Below are 18776 nucleotides of genomic sequence, written 5' to 3'. Positions count from 1 at the left end.
AAATTATAATAAATGTTGAATATCATTCTGTGAATTATAAAAAAGTAGATTTTAAAAATTCACCTTTTTATGGATAGAATGGAAAACAGAATTTTAACTAGTTATATTTTCCCATTGTAACTATAAAAAGATGAATTTTTAAAATCTCATTTTGTTAATAAATTTATGTCTAAAATGATTTTATTTTATCTTCTGCCCAGAATGCTCATCTCTTCGCTCTTAATGGAGTTAAAAATTAAAATCCTATTTACCTTTAAGTCTCTACATAAATGTCTCTTCCTCAGAAAGGCCTTTTCGAATCACACAATCTAAATTAGGCTCTCTTCTTACCCATTCTAATCTTTCTCTAAGTAATTATTCTAGTTTACAATTACATATTTACTTTTTTTATTTTATTTTTTTTGGTTAAAGTCGATCTTCCCCACTAGGCCTTGGTAAGCTCCATGAAGGCTGGTATCACATTTATTTTGCTCACCAATGAATACATAATACCTGGCACAGCAAATGTAAGGTAGTAGGTACTCAGTTCTTTGAATGGATAAATCAAAGTTAAATGCCAATATCTTCAAGAAGTCTTCTTGGGGCGCCTGGGTGGCTCAGTTGGTTAAGCATCTGCCTTCGGCTCAGGTCATGATCCCAGGGTCCTGGGATCGAGCCCCGCATCGGGCTCCCTGCTCAGCGGGAAGCCTGCTCCTCCCTCTCCCACTCCCCCTGCTTGTGTTCCCTCTCTCGCTGTCTCTCTCTGTGTCAAATAAATAAATAAAATCTTTAAAAAAAAAAAAAGAAGTCTTCTTGATTCCTCTCCCTAAATATAAATTTGCCCTCCTTCAAGTCCCTGCAACACATGGTCTGTACCTCTGGTAGGACACTTAACAAAGCTTTCTGTACTCGCCTTACCCCTTCCCACACTTTTCTCCACTGCAAAATTCTTGCAGGCAAAGATTTTATCTTATTCATCTTTAGATTTCCGGTGTTTGGCATATAAAAGGCACTCAGTAACAAATGCTGAAAAAAATGAATGAATGAACAATACATCTGGCATGCAGACTCAGAAATCTGAGCACTTGTGAAATATGGGAAAGGTGCTAATTGCAAAGTTAAGTGTTGACAGACTCGGATTCCCAACACAGCATTTCCTCACAGAAACTCTTTATGTTGACTGTTGGGTTTAAAATTTAAAACTGAAGCAATCTACACTTCAGATTAGATATCCCATAGATATTTCAAAGTAATCACAAAATATTGCTTTTAGCCCTGACAGCACTCTACTCTAGGTTAATTTCCCGTTAATATGAGCATTTGTACTGTCATGATGCCAAGGAATAGGAGAAATCTTGATTTATATCCACTCTTCATTCAAAAACCAATCGCTTTACATGAAAGTCAACTGCTGCTTCATTTACTATTCTCAGCCACATTCACCCCTCTTCGTCTTTACTGCCAAAGCTTTTGTTCATAGCTGCCAGGTTTGCTCCATCTACGCTGTACATTGTAAATCACATTAAACACTTTTTTTGACATACCCTAGGTCTAAGAAATAAATAAAGAGTGCCAGAGCTCAGTCTCAAGCCTCTACCTGTCAATTTTGTAACCACTCTCTGCAAGAGCCTGGGTACACACTTTCTTTGTTGTCCCACTCTGTCCATCTTTCTTTTAATTTCATTTTTTTAAAGGAAACTACACCACATATGGGGCTCGAACTCATGACCCCAAGATCAAGAGTTGCATGCTCTACCATAAGCCAGCCAGGGACTCCCAACTCTGTCCATCTTTACCATTCTTACCACATAACCTCCCAGGCTGTATGCGCACCAGCAGTCTACCTTTAAATGGCTGCTCACAATCTTAGACCAGGAATCAGTGCAAGGTTGAAAAATTTTTTACCTGCTTGCTGGATCTACCCTTGTCTTCACTGTGTCTAGACTTCAATAAATTGTCTAAATTGTTGTTCTGTAGGGGCGCCTGGGTGGCTTAGTTGGTTAAGTGTTTGACTCTCGATTCCCTCTCAGGTCACGACCTCAGGGTTGTGAGATTGAGCCCCACCTCAGGCTCCATGCTCAGATTCTCTCTCTCCCTCTCCATCCCCCCTTCCCTTCCTTCTTTCTCTAAAAAATAATAAAATAAATTGTTGTGTCTATAAATCAGCTGTCCTCAGAGTTAAGCACTGTGCACATGTGAATGGCTTTGGCAGTAAGACTCAGGGGATGACAACCTCTAGGTAGGGCTCTTCACTCTGAAGAAGCATTTTGGGGAGGAATTCTCCAGAGGCGAGTTTGGTGGATGAGTGGGGATTATGGGATGAACTTGTGATAGTGATGGTGGTACAGAATGAGGGCTGGCCAGGATGAGCAACTGAGAAACAGCAGGCCTAGAAATGTCAAGTACTGTGAGCGCTGGATGGGAAGGATGCTTCGGGCCAAGAAGGAGGGAGAAAAGGGATGAGACATCCTTGTCCCATTCCAGACCACATTCATGTTAGCTTCCACAATTCTCAGAGCTTTAGGAAAAAGCTATTGTATAGGATCGCTTTGATGAAAAAAAGTTCTTACACTTTGAATCCACACAGAAAGTAACTGCTGCAGTTCCAGTCTTGCCTGAGTTGACAGTTCCAAGATGCGTTCCCTGTGCTCATGGCTCGTGTAGGCAGAATCAGTAAAGTCCTCGGTGCGCTCCAAGATGACTTCCAGAGTCGCAGAAAGATTCTCTTTTGACTGAAAATAAAGATTCTCCAGAAGAGCTTCAATATTCATCTGAGAACAGAAAGGATATCCATCGGCATGAGTCAATATTCCCACCTAACCAAATGGGCTGTAACTTTCTAGAGTGCCCAGAGAGACACTTGCAATTTCCTTCCCTGTCTGAGGGCTCGGGGGGAAATACAACCTCTAGTGATGACTCTATTCTCTAGGACACATTGCTCAAGGGCCACCAGCGGCCATGCAGAGATTCACTACAACAGCTGTTAATACAACAGTCCTATGAAGTCAGTAAATACTAAGGCAGAAAAGCACGATCATGTAGCAACTGGTAGGAAAAGTGAACCAGCCCACAGGTAGAGAATTTGCATCTGAGAAAATGCTGAGGCAAAGTCCTGAAAGACGCTGCACCCAAATATGAATTTGTGCTGAGCCCAGGGGGACAGGGTGTGGAGGGTGTGGGTATGGGAAAGGCTGGGAAAGGCACCAAGTTCTCCTTCCTTAATTCAGCAAAACTCTCCTAGTCACCTAACCAGTCTCCCGACATTTTGTCTTATGTCCGACAGCACCTCCCTGACCAAAACCTTCTCTGCCACCCTCTACCTGTATCATCTTTCCAAAATGGAAAGCTTCTGAGATTGCCACCTCCCAACAATTGACTCCTCACCGCGTGTAAAATTAAGCTCAAATTTCTACTGCAAAATACAAAATCCTCTAGGGTCTTGATTTTACAGATCTTTCTGACGGTCTGTCCAACCACCCCTCAAGCTCCCAAACAACCTGTCACTTCAGCCATCCTGTGCTCAGAGTTCCTGGAATGCGTGACGGACACGTGTTCACTGGCGCGTCTTTCTCTCTCTCAGCTGTCTACGTGACACTGTGCCACTGCAGCTGGGTCTAAACTCCAGCCCACGAGCGGTATCACAAAAACAACTTGGGCCAAGAGGCGATCCGCAGTGATGACCATGACAGTGCTCACATTGAATGTGCTGGTAAGAATAGCGTACATTTGTTTAGCACTTTAAAGTCCTTTCACAAACATAGTCTCAAGTCAATCCTTACATCTGACCCATTTTCACAGGACCCACGAAAACACCAAGATTTGGGAAGGTCAAGAGGCCATAGTCAGGGCCTGCTTCCCCTTCTCCTCTTGGCCCAAGGTGTCTCCAGTAACCACCCCATCCTAGGTAGATGGCAATTTTTTTTTTTTAAGCTAGGAAAGAACATGGATAAAAGTAAGGTATGGAATTGACAAGGGGCGCCTGGGTGGCTCAGTCGGTTAAGCGTCTGCCTTCAGCTCAGGTCATGGTCCCAGGGTCCTGGGATCGAGTCCCCCATTGGGCCCCCTGCTCAGTGAGGAGCCTGCTTCTCCCTCTCCCTCTGCCTGCAGCTCCCCCTGCTTGTGCTCTCTCTCTCTCTCTCTCTGACAAATAAATAGTCTTAAAAAAATGTTTTTAAAAATAAAATAAAAAGAAATAACAGCAACTGGGAGGAGACGTTTTTCCAAAAGCCATTCATTTATATGGTTTCCTAAGATTTGTCCACATATCCACAGTACCGAGCACAGTAAAGCATCCCGTCTCCGTTTACAGATTATACTCTCCACCAGGAAAAATGGTAAGATGCCAAAAAGATACCCACTGATGGTGAGATGGGGTCTATCCGTAACAGCTCTGCCCTGCAGACTGCGCTAGCCCGGCTGCAGCAGCCTCAGGCACAGCGCCGCCCCGAGGTAACCTGGAACCCAAGTGTAGCACCAAGAAGCAAAAGACTTGGCTCTCGTCCTATTTGTTTCCCTAATTACCCTTTAACCCTCGAGAAGACATCTCCCCCTCAGCCTTTATAAAAAGAGGGGATTAGAAAAATAAGCTCTAAAATCCCTTAGACAATATAAACTCTAAAACAATGACTGGTCTTTGTAGCTTCTTTCCCCTCAGAAAGAGAGTTAGGGCAGGACCAGCAGCATACAAGCAAACCCACAGGCATCAACTGAAAGGTCATGGACTTTGGGATTAGCCAGTCCTGGTTCTAAAGGGTTCCACCACTTACTAGCTTTCCTCCTCAAAAACACAATGATAATAGTACCCACCTAAAAGGGAAGTTAGTGACTAAATTAGATAATATTCATGAAGACAACAGCCCCTAAAAATAACTGTTCTTTCCATGACTTTCTTTCACCCCATGTTCCTACCTAAGTAGGAATTAAAAAGATGGAAGGAATGCCATCTTCGTTGCAGCCCTTAGCCTATTAGATAACTTCCAAGAGCCTTAGTCTTCCCAGCTGTTAAATGAGGGCTTGTACGAGATGATTTCCTAGGGCCCTCCTCAATCAGACCCAGAGAGCACCTTCACCAGCCCTCTGACTTCCCATGAGAAGTTCTGCCCGAAAATGGGGGGCGATTCTGAGTCAGACTGCCTGGATTCAAATCCTAACTCTGGCACTTCCTTGCTGGCAAATTACTTAATCTCTATTTCTCAGTCTCCTCAACAGTATAGTAGCAATAGTTCTTATAGGATTTTACAGGTACATATATTTAAAGCATTTGGAACAGGGTTGGCACAGAGTAAATGTTCAACAATACATGTTAGCATGTATTAGTGTTCATTCCAGATTTTAATTAACATGAATACTATTACTATTATTAAAGTCTCAAAACATCCACCCTAGAGCTCAGGGACGAGTAGGGATTCCAGCAGAAACGATTTGCTGTCTGTCATCAGCCCCGGACAGATAGCATAGCACTCCTCAAAAGACTGGGCAGGGAACACCTTTCTAAACAGAGGACAGGAGGCTCCTGCTGAACCATGCAGCGACATAGGGCCCGGCAGCTACCATAACCCCAGACCAACGTTCTCTGTACAAACTACACTAAACCAAATGTTACCGAATATTAAGTTTATACAGAGTGGCACTGTCTTAAAGAAAAATCTCTGCTTTTGTGAAGCATCTATCCTAAAATATTATACCAGAACATGGATACTACCGCTAAAGATGTTCCTCTGATATGGAAAGAAAATAACATATATATTCTCTCTATTCTTACCTTGAATTCTTTAATTCCAGTAAAAATACTGACAGATGAAATGTCAGTCTCTCCACTTGGTTTGCAGTCAGTCACGATTTCAATCACCTTATCTAATGCCACTTTCATTCGGTCAAATACTCCCTCTTTGTTTTTATGGGCTGATTCGCAGTTGGGATGCCTGAGACATGTCTTCAAAACAATTGAAAATGTTTATTTTCAGACTGGGCCCATACCATAATACACAAAATCTTACAGAGAACGTGTCATGCTAATAAAAATGGTTCTTTACCAAAATCTCCTGGGTCCCTGGCTCACCCAGCTGCTTCTCCTCACTAAAAGTGGAAGCAGGATGAGTAAAAAGCGATAGCAAGGTTAAGTGAAAAAGGCAGAGTGCAAAACTGTATCTTTACACTTCAACAAGTTTACTTAAAATTTGGGGCGGGGGGGGAAACTATCTCCATCACGATTAAAACTACCTTAAAACGTCGCCTTCCCCGCGCAAAACCTAAAAAAGAACGAGCACGAGGACACGGGAACACGTGTTTTACAGGGGATGCACCTTTGACTTTTTAGAAACGATGTGAATGAAAGCTGCCCCGGGGGCCTCGACGTGAGCAGAGCCTTGCAAGCCGGCTGCAGGGGCTGCTGTGGTGGCCTCACTAACCCAGCCTAGAGTAAACCCTGTGAGCAGAAAAGGCAATTCTAAATAGCCTGCTCACAAGCTGTTGACTAGTTTTTTCTTGAATTGTACCGAGTTGCTGGCCAGCTGCCGTTTGGCAATCTTGTTAGAAGTAGAATAAGGAACCAGACATATGAATTTACAGAACAAACCAAAGGCTGGATTAATACTCCACTGTTACTTAACAGATTCTAACTTGCCTCACTTTTTCGACAGTACATGTGCTGGCTCCCCGACGAGCCTGGCAAACCCTGTGGGCAGTGCCCGTGTGTGACAGGCCCCGACTCCCCGCACCTCACACACCACCTTGCGCCCCGCTGCTCATGCAGTGCTGACTCGCGGACTGACTGCCGTCTGGAACCGGGGAAGGAAGTGAGCCTTCTTGCTAAAGGATAACTGAGGTTTGACTGCTGTAGCCTATGCTCCAAGTTATCACTTCGACCTTTTTAAAAATGTAAAACATATAAAGTAGATGCATTTAAGCAGGTGAAACAAAAGCGTCCCTACCTTTGAGGCTGTGAGAAGCATCATTGTACACTTTTCAAGAACTGCCCTGGCTGCTGCCATTTTTGCCTTTTTCTTCTCGTCTTTCAGATCCTAAAAATGAAATAAAACCACTGAGCGGTCTAGGATCCTGTAAACAATTTCATGAAAAAAATCATTTATGCAACAAGAATCAATTAAATAACATTGTTTAAAAAGTGACAAAGTGAACAAAACCAAGCTAAAGTTTGATAAAATGTCACCACTTTGATCTAATCCATCAACACACTGTGTGAAAAGAAGCAGGTGCCCTTACTGAGGGTGGCAGAGTCAGGGCCTGTGGGCCTGAGACGGAGCAGGGGGAGGCCTCGCACCTCACACGCTGATGGCCTGCCCACCTGACATTCTTGTGCCCATGTGGATACACCTCACTCCCGACCCGAAACAACCGTCCTATGCTTTACTCCGTTAAGAGTAACCTAGTTATCGAGCAGTTATGGGCTATTATTTCCTTCAGATTAGATACTTAGAAGTCAACTCTTTCAGAGACCATGCCTGGTTAAACTTAACCAATATGCTGCTCTGAAACAGGCTTTTTTTTTTTTTTAAGATTTTATTTATTTATTTGACAGCGAGACAGCAAGAGCAGGAGCACAAGCAGGGGGAGTGGGAGAGGGAGAAGCAGGCTTCCCGCCGAGCAGGGAGCCCGAGGCGGGCCTCGATCCCAGGGATCATGACCTGAGCAGAAGGCAAGCCGCCTAATGACTGAGCCACCCAGGCGCCCCTGCTCTGAAACAGTCTTAAGATGTTTCTCGGATCTATCATTTTCTCCAACTAGATTATGAAGTCTGGAGCAGGCACCATGCTTTCAATTATTTTCTTTTAGTTTCTCTTCATAGAGCCCTTGATAGGATATGTGCTATTGCAGAAAGCACCTAAATAGTGTGATCAAATCTAGAACCAAATACTCTTATAATAATTTGGTCATGGCCATCTAAATCAGAGGTCAGCAGCCATTTTCAACAAAAGGCCAGATAATAAATTTTTCAGGCTTTCTGGGTCAGAGTCTGAAACAACTACTTAATTCTGCCATTGCAGTGTGAAAGCCACCCTGAGACAATCCATAAACAAACTAACATGGCTGTGTCCCAGCAAAACTTTACTTATGGGCACTGAAATTTGAATTACACAAAATTTTCACCTGTCACATTAGTCAGTCTTTCCATTTGTGGGTTGTAGGCCATACAAGACACCATCTATTGTATAGTGATAACAAATGAGCAAAAAAGAGGGCATCTCAATCTGTTAGAGAGGGCTAGTCCCCAGGACAAAAAGAGGCCTCCATAAAACCCAGACGGTCCAAGAAGCACTAGGTGAAGCATACAAACCAGCCTGCCACTTTCCAGGCCAATACCCATCTTCCAACTCCAGCTACAACCCGGAAAGTTCACATCCAAAATGATGATACTCTATAGGACTACACCAAAACATCTCAAGAGGTCCTTTATTACATATCTAACCTGCTGACAAGATGAACTCATGCATGAATACCCCAACAAAAGAAAGTCAAGTCTTAAATATAATATGGTCTTCTACCTCCCTAAATTTTGGGGGCTTATAGTCTAAATTGAGGAAGAGACCTATAAAGAACTAATATCACAGTGTAGGTTAAAAATTACAGGCTCCAAAATCAGATATAATGAAGTTCAACCTGCTAGATGAGTGACCTTGGGAAAGTTTATTATCCTCTCAGGTTCTATCTCCTCAGGTGTAAAACAGTAATAACAATACCTGTCTTACAGGAATGTTTTCAAAATTAATGAGATCATGTGTATCAAGTACCTAACACATAGCTAATGCAGATAAATAATGGCTTGACTTATTACTACTGATTCTAATGGAGAAAACTGACAGAAATAGATAACAGCAGAATAATACATAACACGTTACAAAAACAGAAATAGAATAAAATACTAACAGAATATATATGATGACTCAATTTATTTGCCTGAGCCCCTGGTAGAAGAGTCAAATGTATTTTCCTAAAAGAGGAAGTACTAGATCTGAGCCCTGAAGGCAAATATGACCTTTCCTAGTGTGTGTGGTAAGAACATATTTAACTATTACATGTATGCAAAAAAAAAAAAAAGTCACGTGAATTTACTTACTTTATCCTAGCTCCTTTATGAAAGGCTTTCAACACCAAGGTTATAAATTTAATAAGCAAATAAACCAACCCAGATGACCACAAAGATCACACCTCCATCCAAATGAAAAAGTATGCATGTATTTGAAAATGTTTCAATGTGGTAAACACATACATTTTGTCTATCTCCAGTTAGATGTGCAAACTCCACCATTTCATTTCCAAATTGACTGAATATTTGGACAAACTCCTGAAAGCTATTTACTTTCTCTAGTCTTTCCATAGTTGCAAGAACCTGCAAAACAGAGAATATTTGATTGTCAGGTGTAGACATGAAAGAGACTGAGATGTCAAGGGTGAATAGAGAGGAAAAAGGAGAAACTCTGAATTCTAGGGGAGAGCTGAGAAGGAGTCATCACAGGGGAAGACAGGGAAGGAGGAGCCCAGAGAAGTAGAAGCACATCCAAAGGTTAGAATCGTCTAGGGAGTGATTTGTCTTTACAATGGGGAGACCCGAGCTTACTTGAAAATTAAAAGGAAAAAGAGTACAAGAAACACCTCGATATACAAGAGAGATCATTTATGTAGCAAAGTCTGGAGAAGGTGGACGTGTGCAGGACAGAGGTAACCCAATCTTCAGAGAACTAGGGAGACAGGGGTGATAAAGGTAATACACAGAGGCCTTAAGGTTCGCTGTGGGGAACCCCATTCTTCCCAAGAAAGTGGAAGGAAGGTCACCTGCACAGCGAGGAGTGGAAAGGAAGGTGTGGTGCTTCGAGAGCAGGAAAACAGTATGGATCAGTCAGGAACCGCCTGTGTTGAATAAATTAATTGCCAAGAGGCTTTGGGTAGCCAGGGGCAAAAAAAATGAGAAACCTATAATAAGAGCCAACAGACAATGTTAGGTGTTTTCTTGATATTAAAAGTAAAGTAAATAGATGTGAAACATATTTTCAAATACTTTTCTCTAAAATAATAGTACTGGATTAGCTTTCGTCAGACCAAGATAGGTAAAGAAAACACAGATATCCTGTGTTTACTTTTGAAAATGAGGATATGATGGCTGTTTGGCACGTTAATCTGCCCTGGCAGCTCAGGAAGTCCAGGCGACTAGCACAGATAAGGCAGATTGCTACCACTGAGCAGAAACTCCGTCTTTCAAAGAGATAGGGGTTTTTTTCCTATCACTCCAGTACTGCCCGATCCACCTCTCCAATTTCTTTTTTGCTTGAAACTCACACCCTTTAGTTCACTCAATACCCATCAGGTAGTTTTGTCCTCAAACCTGATTGAGACAATCCATCCCTGGCAGACTGCCCTCCTCCTTGCCTAGGGAATTATCCAGGGAAAGAAGTGACTGTCCATGCCCTGGCTTCCCTGGATGATGGGGGAGCACAACCATTATCTGAGCAACTGGAAGAGTTCTAGACTGGGAGAGTTTAAATTTATTCTGCAAGCTTTATGATTATTCATAACCTCTAGGGATGCTGCATAAAGAAATTTCTCATAGTGTTGATAATTGCAGTTTCAGATGACTGAATATTTTTAAGCTTATAAATTATTATCTTCTGACTCTGAAAAAAAAAAGGTACTGAGGAATTTGGTATTTTTATCAACTAGGTTTCTACTACATACACTGTCATGGTTCTTGGCTTTTCTTCCCAAATTTGTACACATGAAAAGCTTTCACGAATAAACCTCAACAAGTAGATAACGATTTTCTGAGAAGAAATATTATTTACATCTAAATGTTTAGACCCAGTACACACATTGTTTAGGAATTATAGGTGCAGAAGAATACCACTTTTAAACTACAGACAACTGGAGGTAAAACAATTAAAATTGATAAGCATTGCCAAATTACCTGTAATTAACCTAAAAAACGCTTTTGAACAACCCCAAAAGACACAGGTATAGAAACACGAGAAAGACAAATACCTTATTTCTTGATGTTATTATCTGCTTAATGACCACTCGGTCTGCCAGCAACAACACTTTTGTCACTGAAGAAAGAAGTAATCTTGCAGCTTTTATAACTCCTGTTTTATCTGTAAAAATTGTGATCTGGCCATCAGACTCTGGATGATTCAAGCTGCTTATATCTGTAAGTGCTGCAATTGTTTCTCCTAACAAGAAAGGCAAGGGTGAAAAGTTAAATTGGGAATAAGATGCACTTAAATTAAAATCCAGACTTTACTCTTGAAGGGAATGTGAGTAGACCCTTGGCTCTGGAGTCTCATTTCAGGAAGAAACAGCTTCTCCTTGATGAGCACAAGGATTATCGTATGAGGCTCTCTAATGACAAAATAATGGCACATTCTTAAGAACTTTGAGAAATTTGTTGCCTTCACCAAGTTCGCAAAATATTTTAATTTTTCTTCTAGTGATATGGCAAACTACATGATCTAAAAAAGCCTTCTTCTCTGTAAGACCAAATAAGAGAAATCCCAAGGGTCAATAACCAAAGAAGAACCTAAAGTAGGGCAGTAAGCAGTCGCCAAGGCTTTGGCCAGGAGTGAGGGGACAGAAAAGTACTGGGGCGGGGGTGGTAGTCACTGCCCATCTCCACAGCCTGAAGAGGCTAGGGTTTTTACGAACATCCACGAAAAGAAGACAAAGCTTGGGGCCTCTTGGGAGGCATCCTCAGTAATAAGGGGGCCTAGAAAAATCATCCATAGGCAAAGGGAAATAATATGCAAGTTTATCTGTTGGGCAGCCTGGGCTCTGAGTGGGAAAAAAACAAAAGTATCTCTCCTGAGAACTTAAGACACAGGCTGACTCTGAGGCTTGCTGTTTGAATGTATACTTCTTATGATGCCCAGCATAAACGATTCTACCAAATGAACACCCAACCCTCTAGAACAAGTCTCTTCTCACTATCAAAATGTTGCTATCAAAATGCTTTGATTTCTGTAATAGCAATTATCCATCAATAAAACAATACAAATATTTGTTCTCCTTAAAAATGAAGCCAGGCTGCAATTTCTTCCAAACTTTACTGTTTAACTTAAAAAGATTAAAAAAAAATAAACTTTCCATCATCTTGCAATGTTCAAGGTAATTTTTTACATCCTGTATAAACCTTAGTGCATAGATTGATTTTCTCACAAAAGCCCCCTTGTCAATATTATTATATATACCCAATAAGGCATCAGCCCATAGGCTAAGGATCTTGAGTAAAGGAACCTGAATTTTAATGGACAAGTCACAAGGTGTGACATAATGAAATCAAGATTTAGGGTCAGTCTGGAGAAAGCAGAGACTCAAAGTCAGGGTATTACTCAGGCAGCATTTCAATTGTGGGTATGAAGCAGTAAGGATCTTGCAAGGACAGTAGCTACAGGAACATAAAAAAGATGATTTGGGAGATACCAGGGAAAGAAAATATAAAATTGGTACCTGAGCAGTGATAAGAAAAAGAGAAATGAAAAAAAAAATGGCCTCAAGGTTGTGAACCTAAATCACTTTTTAAAAAACATCAGAAGCGCACAGAAAGGGAAATGATAAATTTACTTTCAGACAACAGAAATTTGAAACAACACAGGAAAACCCAAAAGACAAGCCTGTAGATATGGATTGGTTACCTATCATGACAACAGCTGAAACTCTACTAATAGAGGAAGTCTGTGGTAGCCAGCCTCCAAGATGGCTCCCAGTGAGCCCCACCTCCTGGAATTTACTACATCCTTGTGTTGTCTCCTCCCACATCATACTAGGGTTGGTACAGCAGAAGTGATGGCATGTCACTTCCAAGATAGGTTTTTAAAGACGCTAAGGTAGCCATCTTGGTTGCTCTCTCTCTCTCTCTATCTAAGGGAAGCCAGCTACCATGTTGTAAGCAGCCATTCCTACAAAGAGGCATAGATGAGAAACTCGGGCCTCTGCCCAAAAGCCAACAAAGAAGTGAAGCCTGCCAACAACCAACAGAGGGCACTGGAAAGCAGTTCCTTCAGTCCAGTCAACCTTCAGATAACTACAGGCCCAGCAGACACCTTGAGTGCAACCTTGTGAGAGAGACACTGACCCAGATCCCACTGGCTAAGCCACTCCCTGATTTCTGACCCTCAGAAACTTTGTGCGGTAATAAATGTTTGTGGTTTTAAGTTGCTAGGTTTGGGCTAATTTGTCACACAGCAATAGGTTACTGATACAGTTTACACAGCAAAATATACAGAGGAAAAAAAGGTTAGAATTAAACCTTCATGAGCACAAAAAGGGGCAGGAGGAAAAGTATCAGTCTGCAATAGCTTTGAGGATAAAAATGTTTCCTCTCTGCCTCTGGAAAATGTTACTTTTTCCTACAGCTCTCAATTCTCAAAGATACTACATATGAGCCTGCACATATGGCATTATGTAACTTTTCCTTTTTCTGACTAAACCCAGGCATTAAACTCCTCTAACTATGTGGGATGGTAACATTTGGTTAGCTCCACTAACATGGTCAAATTCTTCCTTAACATTATAAAAATTGTTCAAAGTGTACACTGTTCAGAAATTAGCTCCCTAAAAAAGTCACAACACTGTCCTTTTAGCTTCGTGGTTGCCATTTTTAACTTGTATATGTAATTAGTGTTGTGTCTTAATGTGAAAATCTAAAGTCAGTCAATTATAGATACTTACTGAGCTCCCATAAAAAATATGGGACAAGTAAAAATGTTGAAAGGGGGCACAAATTGGGTGGAGTCAACATTACAAAATTCTAGTTACCAAATAAGTCATGGGGATGCGATATATAGCTTGGCAACCATAGTTAATACTTTATTGCATATTTTTTATTTTTTTATTTTTTTAAAGATTTTATTTATTTATTTGACAGAGAGAGACACAGCAAGAGCAGGAACACAAGCAGGGGGAGTGGGAGAGGGAGAAGCAGGCTTCCCGTTGAGCAGGGAGCCCGACGTGGGGCTCGATCCCAGGACCCTGGGAACATGACCTGAGCCAAAGGCAGACAGACGTTTGACGACTGAGCCACCCAGGCACCCTGCATATTTTTTTAAATATTGCATATTTTTAAGAGAGTAAATCTTAAAAGTTCTCACAACACACACAAAATTTTTAACTATGTTTGGTGACAGATGTTAACTAGACTTACTATGGTGATCATTTTACAATATAGTTGACCCTTCAACAATGTGGGTTTGAATGCTGTGGGTCCACTTATATGCAGATTTTTTTTCAATAAACACAGGATAGTACTGCAAATGTATTTTCTCTTATGATTTTTTAAAAATATTTTTTTTATTTATTTGTCAGAGAGAGAGAGAACACAAGCCAGGGGAGCGGCAGGCAGAGGGAGAAACAGGTTCCCCACTGAGCAAGGAACCGGATGCAGGACTCAATCCCAAGACACTGGAATCATGACACAAGCCGAAAGCAGACGATTAACCAACTAGGCCACTCAGGCGTCCCCCTTATGATTTTCTTAATAACATTTTCTTTTCTCTAACTTACTTTATTGTAAGAATACAGTATATAATACATATAACATACAAAACATGTATTAATCAACCATTTGTTATTGGTAAGACTTCTGGTCAACAGTAAGCTATTAGGAGTTAAGTTTCTGAGGAGTCAAAAGTTATACAAGGATTTTCAACTGCACAGAGGATGGTGCCCCTAACCCCTGTATTTTTCAAGGGTCAACTATACACCCAAATATCAAATCACTGTGTTGTACACCCTAAACTAACATAACATTATATGTCAGTTATACCTCAACTTAACAAAATGTAAAAACACAATGCAAGAACGCAACAGAGAAGGAGCCCCTGGCTGGCTCAGTGAGTAGAGCATGTGACTCTGGATCTCAGCGTTGTAGGTTCAAGTCCCACGTTAGGTGCAGAGATTACTTAAAAATAAAATTTTTAAGAAAAAAAAAAAAGAAGTCACCAGAGGAAAGAAAAGTAAAAAATAAATAAATAAATAACAATTATAATGATAATACTTATTGAGCCCTTTTATGTGCCAAATGCATACATGCATTATACCAAAACACTTCTATAAACACTAACATTACCCCATTTTATTGATGAGAAAACTGAGGTTTAAAAAAGTTTAATAGCTTGCCCAATATCACACTGCTATCAAGTGAAGAGTTGGGACTGAAATCCAGGCAGTCTGACTCCAAAATCCTAGTTCCTTATCACTACTTTACATTATTTCTCTCAAATAAATATTAAATTGTCCAAAGGAGAAATTGATTACTATGGGCTGAGTGGGCTAGAAACATTTCAGGAGTGATTCGAGTTAAGTCTGAAATTTGTACATGTTAAGAGAAAATAAGGCTTCCATACTACACAACTCCAGGAGGTGCCATTCTCATTCTCTTACCAAAGTGACAGAGGAGGTAGTTCTCAAGAGGGGGAAGGGCACTTCAAAAAGAGACAACAGGTGGAGCCCATGACAACAGATGGCTTCCAGGTGCCACAGTCTACAGGAGTGTGGGTCGGTGGACCACATCCTCTTTTCTCACCCTATACTGAGCACAGTGACATCCTACAAAGCCCATAAGGTGAGTAGGACTCCGCTTGCCCTTTCATTCAAAAACCCCTACTCTTGCTTTAATTAAGGGCTGCTATAAAAAAAAAAACAGTAATATGTAGAACATCTCTACATTTTCTGTTAAATTGTCCATTGCATTATGTAATGTCTGTTGTATAAGCGCCCACACAATAATTTTAGTGCCAAGAAAGAAGTTGCTCTCCACTTGACAAGCTGGTTTGTTTCCTTTCAACAAACAATGAGAATTATATAACCCTTTCTTTCCCACATTTGTGTCCTGCCTTCCAGGAAGTACAAAGATAAATTTCATGCTTAATTAGAGTAACAGTGTTGGCCAAAGTTTCCAGTATATTTATTTTCATCTCCCATTGCAATGGATTTATTAAACATGTATCTTTTATTGTAAGCTATTTCAAATCCTCTTTAAAATGTAGGCAAAATATAAATTATGAATAGAAGAAGGCCATCCTTCCTTCCCCACTTAAAATCTATTCACTAGCACAGTGAATGGCTACAAACTCGAGTCAACTCAGTTGAGTTGGTCAACCAATAACGAAGTCCTATCTATTTAACCACCTTAATCAATATGTCATGTATTCTCCCTGTTCTTTATTATCCCTAAGGCATTGCCTTGGCTTAGCCTGGTTTATTGTAAAAGTTTCCATATTAATCTCCCTGCCTTTATCCTCAACTCTCTCTAATCAACCCTCATTTGTTCATTTCTTCCATCCTACCAGAAAGATTTCTAACACAAAACTATGTCTCTTATCTGGCTGAAAATTCCGCAACCTGTCATCTATAGAGTAATAGCTGAAGTCACTCATATAACATACAGGCCCATGTATGATCTGGTTGGTCCCTCTGTATTTACTTGGCTTTATCTCACTTAGGATGATCCTCCAAACACACCTGCTCTTCCCTCAGGGTTGCCCATCTCAGTAAATGGCACCACCATTTCCCTAGCTGTTCATACTCCAAACCTTGGAGTTATCCATGACTCCTCTTTCCGTCACATCCCACATCCAAAATATCAGCAAATCGTTATCAGCTCTACCTTGATAATACAACCAAATGCAACTGATTTTCACCACCTCAAATGCGCTGACCTGATCTAAGTCGCCATCATTCATCAACTGAACCCCTGCAACAACCTTCTAATTGTTCTCTGATTTCACCCTCATGCCTCCTAATATCTACTCTCCACATAGAAACCACCAGCAACCTTTTTAAATATAAGATTATGTCACCACCCTGCAAAAAAACCTTCCACCAGGCCCCCTATCATACTTAGAACACAGTCCAAAGCTCCTGTCTTTGCCCTTCTAGAAGCCCATACCTGTTTCTCACTCTCCTTCTTGCCAGAAGTACCATTCTACCAGATATTCACTCATGTAGCTGGGGCCCTCATTGGAGCAGACTCTGCCGCAATGCTACTTCCTTAGAGGGGCTTCCTGACCCCCTACCTCAATTGTTCTCAACGGGGGGCCATTTTGACCCTGTGAAGGACATTTGGCAATGTCTGGAAACATTTTTGTGTCAGTGTGGGAAGAGGGGAATCAAATGGCGTCTAATAGGTAGAAGCTAGGGATTCTGGTGAACACTTTATAATGCACAGGACAGCCCCACCCTCAACAAATTATCAACAAGTAATTATTCAGCCCAAAATGTCAATAGCATCAAAATTGGGAAAACCTGACCTCTCTAAAATATACCTCCATTGATCTCTTAACCCTTACCCTGCTTTATTTTTTCATGAATAACTATTATATATCTATTCATTTGTTTATGGTCTCCCCCACCAGAATGCAAGCTCCGTGAGGGCAGACATTTGACGGATATGTACACAGCTATATCCCTATGGCCTAGAAGAAAGCCTGGCCTATAGCCAGCATTCAGTAAATCTTTATTGAAAGAATAAATGGATAAATTATACTTCAACAAAGGTGAACTATTTGTATCCATCAAGACACCCCAGGTTCTCTCAGGCTTTTGTGCCACCAGCTATAGAGAATTGTGGGACATCACAAAATTTGAAATCACTATGATTTGACTGCTATGAGTATAGGAACATGCTAATTTTTTTAAGATTTTATTTTTAAGTAATTTCTATACCTAACGTGGGGCTCAAACTTACAACCCTGAACATGCTAATTTTATTTCCATTTTCTACATGGTGGCAATTAGACTAATATGCTCCTCAAGGGCAGAGTCTATGCCTCACATTCTCCTATGTCTCTGGCCTTTCAATGGTTAATGGCAAGAATAGAAGACACTACCCTACCCAAAGAAAGAATTCAATGTGTCAGATTTAGGATTTGAGCCAAGAGAAGGTCAATATTCTTGGAAGCTAATCCAGGCCTTTAATGTCCTAGGAATCTGTAATCACAGGGCTAAGGCACAGTACACATCTTTACTCAAAATAAGACAGTAACTTGTCATCATATCCAAAGCAATAAAACTGCAAAAAAATAAATAGGCTTTAATATCAATATCACATACCTGCTTGTTTAGCTTCAATACAGGCAATATTTATTTCTTCTTTCAAATCCCAGTTTTCATTAGCTATAGCTTCCCCTACTTTAACAAATCGTCCAACTGCCAAGTTGACGGCTTGTCCTACACGCTGAATTGCTTGCAGAGTTTTATCAGACTTTTTGGTATTATCTTTATGATTAATAAGCGTGGTGATCTAAAAATAAAAGATGAAAGCAACTTGATTAAAATTTATCTCGGTATCTTTTTTTTTTAAGATTTTATTTATTTATTTGACAAAGTGCGAGAGAGCATAAGCAGGGGGAGCAGTAGAGGGAGAGGGAGAAGCAGGCTCCCCGCCGAGCAGGGAGCCCCATGCGGGGCTCAATCCCAGAACCCTGGGATCATGACCTGAGCTGAAGGCAGATGCTTAACCATCTGAGCCACCCAGGTGCCCCTATCTCAATATCTTTTATTTTTTTTTAAAGATTTTATTTATTTATTTGAGAGAGAGAGAATGAGAGATAGAGAACACGAGAGGGAACAGGGTCAGAGGGAGAAGCAGACTCCCTGCTGAGCAGGGAGCCCGATGTGGGAGTAGATCCCGGGACTCCAGGATCATGACCTGAGCCGAAGGCAGTCGCTTAACCAACTGAGCCACCCAGGCGCCCCTTAGTGACTCACTTCTAATGAATAACGTGGAAGCAATGGCATACTTCTGAGAGTAGGTAATAAAACACATTGTAACTTCCATCTCCCCCACTCTTCAATCT

General features: G+C 41.0%; 1 protein-coding gene across 4 annotated transcripts in view; it reads right to left on the bottom strand.

Annotated features, from left to right (window-relative positions):
• CTNNAL1 (catenin alpha like 1) overlaps positions 1 to 18776 on the bottom strand; it is a 59709-nt gene that overhangs the window by 26706 nt on the left and 14227 nt on the right. For 3 of the 4 annotated variants that reach the window (XM_027615724.2, XM_027615723.2, XM_027615725.1), the window contains exons 2-7: positions 18031 to 18220; positions 10969 to 11156; positions 9206 to 9325; positions 6909 to 6998; positions 5741 to 5911; positions 2550 to 2750 (exon numbers count right to left, since the gene is read on the bottom strand). In XM_027615724.2, the coding sequence (XP_027471525.1) occupies positions 2550 to 2750; positions 5741 to 5911; positions 6909 to 6998; positions 9206 to 9325; positions 10969 to 11156; positions 18031 to 18220 (960 nt within the window). The remainder of the gene's footprint in view (positions 1 to 2549; positions 2751 to 5740; positions 5912 to 6908; positions 6999 to 9205; positions 9326 to 10968; positions 11157 to 18030; positions 18221 to 18776) is intronic. The other variant, XM_027615726.2, reaches the window with a different exon arrangement.

The sequence above is a fragment of the Zalophus californianus genome, chromosome 13 (genome assembly GCF_009762305.2).
Source record: "Zalophus californianus isolate mZalCal1 chromosome 13, mZalCal1.pri.v2, whole genome shotgun sequence".
Lineage (NCBI taxonomy): Eukaryota > Metazoa > Chordata > Mammalia > Carnivora > Otariidae > Zalophus > Zalophus californianus.
The sequence above is the reverse complement of the archived record's forward strand: the minus strand, read 5'-3'. Positions and strand labels throughout refer to the sequence as shown.